Source organism: Triticum dicoccoides, chromosome 6A, assembly GCF_002162155.2.
Source record: "Triticum dicoccoides isolate Atlit2015 ecotype Zavitan chromosome 6A, WEW_v2.0, whole genome shotgun sequence".
In the NCBI taxonomy this organism is placed as follows: domain Eukaryota; kingdom Viridiplantae; phylum Streptophyta; class Magnoliopsida; order Poales; family Poaceae; genus Triticum; species Triticum dicoccoides.
This window is the reverse complement of record NC_041390.1, coordinates 553,976,809-553,982,989: the sequence shown is the minus strand read 5'-3', so window position 1 is coordinate 553,982,989 and position 6,181 is coordinate 553,976,809. Positions and strand designations below refer to the sequence as shown.

The window sequence follows — 6,181 nt, the reverse complement described above, 5'->3', positions numbered from 1 at the left end:
AAAAGTTCATTGAATTTAAAAACACGTTCATCAATTTTTAGAAAAAAGTTCCCAAAAATTGAAAAAGGTTCACTTCCAAAAAGTTCACATTAGAAAAAACGTTCAAATTTGAAAAACCACAACCTTGTGAAAATTACACGAATTTGATAAAAAATAAAAAAGGTAAAACAAAACGAAATTGAAAAAAAAAAGGAAAAGGAAAGGAAAACTAGAAAACCCGCAAAACCCGTGTTGGGAAGAAAACAGAAGAAAAAGCCGCCCAGAAAAAACATGGAAGGTTGGAAGGTTTGCCCTAATGGGCTGGCCCACTTAGAAACTGTGCACGCAGGGGGTGTGCGCCATATACTATTTACCCTTTAAGTGGTGCAGAAGGCGCTAAATAGGTCTCGGGAACAACAATACATAGCCGTTCCCGTTATATTTTGCTCAAGGTGGCGATGAGGAGTCTTCGATCGTTGCAGGTCACCACACCGGACTTTGTTTTCTTTGTGTTGATGCACTTGTTGAAGCTTGGGCGTTTTCAAGCCTGTACTGGAACTCAATGGGTTTCCATAAGTGCATCAAACTCGTTTTTCACCATTCATTCCTTGGTCATTTCTCAGACTTTGTATTTCGGTTATCAAAGTAATGAAAAGGGGGAGATACCTAATTCCGGAAAAGGGATTAAAGGCCGAACAACCATGGTCAGCACTAAACTCAAGATGGGCCGTTCTAAGCCCACGATACCCAAGCCTACTTGAATCCATTGAACCAGGCCCAGCGTTTCTGGGCAAACGACGTTTGTCCCCCAAAATGTTTGTGAATACGCTGGAGGAAAAATACCTGGCCGCCCAAAGCACCGCAAACCTTATCCACCCAAAAAAAATGTTCCACCCTACAAGCGGCTCCCCTGCGCTCGTCCCAGCGACAAAACTCACTCGCTACCTAGCAACCTAGCAGCAATGGCGTCGTCGTTGCTGAAGCCACACTCCCACTGCTCCGCTCTGCCGTCCGGGAGAAGCAGCGGCAGCTGCCCCGCGACGGTGCACCTAGTGCAGAGGCCAGCCGGGAGGAGGGGCGACGCTCTGAAGGCGAGGGCGTTCCCGCTGGACGTGGTGCCGCTGATGGTGACGATGGTGGAGCACGTCGACAACCAGAGGGACTGGGTGGTCACCAAGTCCATCTGGCATCTCAGCGACACGGCCATCAAGAGCTTCTGTGAGACTTCTACGAACTCTTCTTCTCGTCACTCACTCGTGCGTGTGCTTCTTGCCCGGATGCAACTTCAGTTATGTCTGAAACTTACGTCGTTTTTGTTCATCTTTTTGCTCGGGTAGATACGTTCTACGCCATGTTCACGGTCTGGGGCGTCTGCTTCTTCGCGTCCATGAAGGCAAGCACGGCAATCCCCACCAGTGATCTCCAGAGTTGTTGAAATTAATCATCTTCTTAGATCGTCCTCGTGACGCGGCACTTGTTGTATGAATTGACAGGATCCGTTCTACGACAGCGAGCATTACAGGGGGCAGGGGGGTGATGGCACAGTGCACTGGTACTACGATCGGGTATGCATGCAGCTTCTTCCCTCTATTTTGCCATTCAGTTGAAAGAACATTCAGACAAATCGAACGGTCGACACAAAATTAATCTATTCTTGTGCTGAAGACATGTGTGGCTATGTTGCAATGCTGAATTTAATTTGCAGCAAGAGGACATCGAGGCGACCGCGAGGGGGGATCTGCTGAGGGAGGAGCTGCTTGAGGAGATCGAGCAGAGGGTCGGAGGGCTGAGGGAGCTCGAGGACGCGGGAATGGAGGGGGAGCTTGAGGAAGCCAAGTAACCGTGAGACCCAAGCGTATATATGCATGGATTGGCAAAACACCTTGCCTTCCTCCGCTGAAGTTGAGTGAAAAGCTTGGACTCTTCAGTCTTCAGTGTAGTACAGTAGAAACTACACAAGTACACATAGCAAGATCATGTGGCAAGTTGTGCAATATACATTTGTACAAGGCAAGATATACATTCTCCACTAGAATTGGAGGCACGCCATTCCTTGCTATGCCAATCGAAATATCAGATTGATTAACACCAATATTCGAGCAACACGCAGTCAGACTTACTTACGTGCTTTCAATTCGAGGGCCTCTTCGGCTTGACGGTCTCAGTTGACAGGACTTATATGCATTCCTGAAGATTGGAATATGTTGCGGAAGTTATCCGATATTCATATGAAATGGAACAATCCATAGTCTTCTTGGAGATAATATGAGGAACCTCTTGGGGAAAAAAATGTCTTGCTTAAACCTTCTATGTCACTAAATTCTTGTAAAATTCTCGTGGAGCATTTATAAATCCAATTCCTAAATTCTTGTGTTGTTGGCCATGACATCAAAATATTGCACGTGTCTATTTTTAGAGTCCAAAAAGGTGCATAGCGAGTAGATTTAACATTAAGTTATTCTGTTTCGGTTTAGTCAAACATATTTGAAACAACGGATCCAAATCTAACAACGCTTATGCCGCCCATAATCATCAACACCTTCCTCCCTATCATAATGTTCCACCTCCCTTGTGAGGTTTGTTGGTGCATCATACACTAATGTGTTTCATTCCTCAGCTATCAACCATTGTTGTTGTCACCACTCTTCTTCAATTTATCTTGTGGCTACAATACCATGTTCGTCGCAAGTGTATGTTATGCTGCCATCACTTCAAGTGGGAGTGATCATTGAAAGGATTCTTGCAGAATTCTCGGTCCACAAAATTCCTTGCGGAAACTCCATAGAAAGTTTTTGTTATCACCCCACCCGATAATGGTTGTCGTTTTACTTTAGCCTCATTCACGGTGTCAAGTATACGAGGTTTCAACATTGCTTATGCCCTTGAGGCATTGACAATGGGGGGGGGGGTCACATGGACAAACAAGCAGCTCGACCACTCGGCGCGTCTTGGATAGGTTTTGGTCTCGAGTAGTGGATGTTGCAGTTCGTGATTCGCTCGCCCCCGTGTGGAGCTTCATCTTGGTTTCGATCACTCACCGCTATTGTTAGACTCTATGGAGGCATCCTACCACAAGAATAATTGTTTCTTATGTAAGGAACAATGGCTTCAGCAAACGAGCTTCGATCATCATGTTGCGACCTGGTCAACTTGTGGCAACATTGGTGAAAGGATCATTATGGTCGACTAGGGGGGGTGAATGGGCGACTAACAATTTTTAACTTCTTTTTTGAATTTTTAAGAGATACAACAAGAATATAGGTTATCTAGATATGCAACTAGATAGATAACTTACATGTCAAGCTCAAGAACAACAACAAGCTAGAAAGATTAACACTTAAAATAAGCTTGCGACAAGTAAGTGAAGTAAATAATAAACCGCACGTGGAGACGACGATATAGTTCCCGAAGTTCCCTCCTTTGGGGGAGGTGCGTCTTCGTTGGAGAGGTGTGGCATGATACATCTCCAACGCATCTATAATTTAAGAAGTATTCATGCCATGTTTACAACAATTTCATATGGTTTTGGTGCACTTTTATATGATTTTCATGAACTAACCTATTAACCTAGTGCCCAGTGCCAGTTGTTGTTTTCTACATGTTTTTGTTTTTTTTAGAAAATCCATACCAAATGAGTCCAAATGCCACGAAAATTTATGATGATTTTTTATGGAAAATAAGATATCCGGGAAGCTTCAGGAGGGAGCCACAAGGTGTCTAGGGGGGCACAAGCCTGGGTGGGCCCCACCTAGGGCGCGCCACCTGAGCTTGTGGGACCCTCGGGAATCCCCTGGTGTGAATCCAATGCTAAAAAATTCCTATATATTGGGAAACCTCCGTAAAGAAACCTAGATGATATAGCTCTGGATGATATAGCTCCTTTCATCATCCCCGGAGTAGGGAAGTCATCACCAGAGGCCGTCTTCATCATCCTCGTTGCTTCCATGATGAGGCGGGTGTAGTTCAGCCCCGGGGCTAAGGGTATGTACCAGTAGCTATGTGTTTGATCTCTCTCTCTCTCTCTCTCTCTCTCTCTCTCTCTCTCCTCCCCTCTCTCTCTCGTGATCTTGATAGGGCCCGATCTTGATGTACCATGAGCTTTGTTAATATAGTTGGATCATATGGTGTTCTTCCCCCCCTCTATCTTTGTTGTGATGAATTGAGTCTTGCCCTTTGAGGTTTCATTATTATCGGATTGAATATTGGATTTGAGATCACTTGATGTATGTCTTGCATGTGGATACCTGTGGTGACAATGGGGTATTCTATTGAGTCACTTGATATATGTTTTAGTAATGAACTTGCGGATTCCCGTGGTGACATTGGGGTAATCTAGGCATAGAGGTTGATACACATTTTCGTCCTACTTTCTCCGGTAGAAACTTTGGGGTACTCTTTGAAGTTCTTTGTGTTGGATTGAATATTATGAATCTCAAATTGTTTGATCTGTATCGAATAATCATCTCACGCATACTTGTGGTGACATTGGAGTATCTAGGTGACATTAGAGTTGGTTGATGTGTATCATATGGTGTTATTTTAGTACGAACTCTGGGGCTATTTGTGACACTTGCAGGGATGGCTCAATATATTGATCGGAAAAGATAACTTTGAGGTGGTTTCGTACCGTACAACAATTTCATCTTATGTTCTCCGCTATTGATAAGAACTTTGAAGTGATTCTTTGTCGCACATTGAGGGAATGTTATATGATTCAGTTATGTTAGCACTGTTGAGAGATTGCACTACTGAAAATATGAACCCTAGGCCTTGTTTCCAAGCATTGCAATACCTTTTGTGCTCGCTCTTGTTACTTGCTACCTTGCTATTTTATTATTTCAGATTGCAAAAATATATATCTATTGTCCATACTACACTCGTATCACCATCTTTTCATCGAACTAGTGCACCTATACAATTTAACATTATATTGGGTGTGTTGGAGACACAAGATATTTCTTGTATTTGATTGTAGGGTTGTTTGAGGGAGACCATCTTCATCCTACACCTCCCACAAATTGTTAAACCTTAGGATGCACTTGACAGAAATTTGCTGATGTCCTACAAAACTCGGCTCTTGGAGGCCCAACAGAGTCTACAAGAAGAAAAGTTGCATAGTAGACATCATGGCGGCACCATGCCCACCAAGCAGCACAATGGATCACTTTATTCCTCTCGCGCCCTGATATGTCCATTTCGCATCATGATTTCTTACTGTTATTTATAATGTTTTTATCCATAATAATGCTTTTCGGAGTAATTCTAATGCCTTTTCTTTCATAATTTGCAAGGTACACACCAAGAGGGAGAATTCTGGCAGCTGGAAATCTGGACCTGGAAAAGCTACGCCAGGCCACCTATTCTGCACAACTCCAAACACTACAAAAAAAGACACATCCGTGACATTTTGGGCCGAACGAAATTTTTTTCTGTCATACATATGACACTTCTATGACGATAATTGTGACAAAACCCGGTATCATCATAGATGTGTTGGGCTCCTACTTCTATGACAAAAAATCATGATAGAAAATGGGCTTTTCGTCCTGGGCGGGCCGGAGACGCAGCTGCGTGACATTCTTTGGGCCGTCCATGACGGAAAAAACCATGGTAGAAGCGAGGGGGAGGAAAATTTCTGGGAGTTCCCGGTTACGGTGGGAGGTCGGGGGCCCAGCGATGCGCGTTTCTCTCATACACGTACGCGTGTGTGTGCGATGCGTTGGCTCTAACTGAACCCGAACAAGGCGTTGGGCTCTAACTGAACCCGAGCGATTGCACTGCAGGCTACGCGTTACTGAACCCGAGCGATCGATCGATGATTGTTAACTGAACCCGATCCAGCGATTCCTTCGCTACTGCTGCTAACTAAAGTCGATCGATGCTGCATCTGGATGAACAGTGAGCGTTGCGGGGGGGGGTGGATGAACAGTTCCCGGTGGGGATGGATGAACAGGCCCCCGTGGTGTTGCCTCTGGATGAACAGGATCCCGATCGATCGAGCCCGTTGGGGCTGGATGAACAGGACCCCGTGGAGGGCTAGATGAACAGGACCACCCCATGGAGGGCAGGATGAACAGTAGACGGTGGAGGGCAGGATGAACAGTAGCCCGTGAAGGGGTGGTTGAACAGGAGCCCGTGGAGAGGGCTGATTGAACAGTAGCCGGTGGAGTAGCCCGCGGTGGAGGCTGGATGAACAGGAGCC

At 45.2% G+C, this 6,181-nt stretch overlaps 1 protein-coding gene across 1 annotated transcript; it reads left to right on the top strand.

The window, feature by feature from the left end:
- The first annotated feature begins 882 nt into the window (after positions 1 to 882).
- LOC119317869 (photosynthetic NDH subunit of subcomplex B 4, chloroplastic-like) lies at positions 883 to 2,107 on the top strand. Its single transcript, XM_037592370.1, has 4 exons — positions 883 to 1,197; positions 1,317 to 1,372; positions 1,473 to 1,544; positions 1,685 to 2,107. The coding sequence occupies exons 1-4, from the start codon at positions 942 to 944 to the stop codon at positions 1,817 to 1,819; spliced, it is 519 nt and encodes a 172-aa protein (XP_037448267.1). The 5' UTR covers positions 883 to 941; the 3' UTR covers positions 1,820 to 2,107.
- Positions 2,108 to 6,181: the final 4,074 nt, after the last annotated feature.

Coding starts and splice junctions, on each gene's coding strand:
- LOC119317869 (XM_037592370.1), top strand. CDS start 942: ATGGCGTCGTCGTTGCTGAAGCCACACTCCCACTGCTCCGCTCTGCCG. Junction 1,198..1,316: donor CACGGCCATCAAGAGCTTCT/GTGAGACTTCTA, acceptor TTGCTCGGGTAG/ATACGTTCTACGCCATGTTC. Junction 1,545..1,684: donor TGCACTGGTACTACGATCGG/GTATGCATGCAG, acceptor TTTAATTTGCAG/CAAGAGGACATCGAGGCGAC.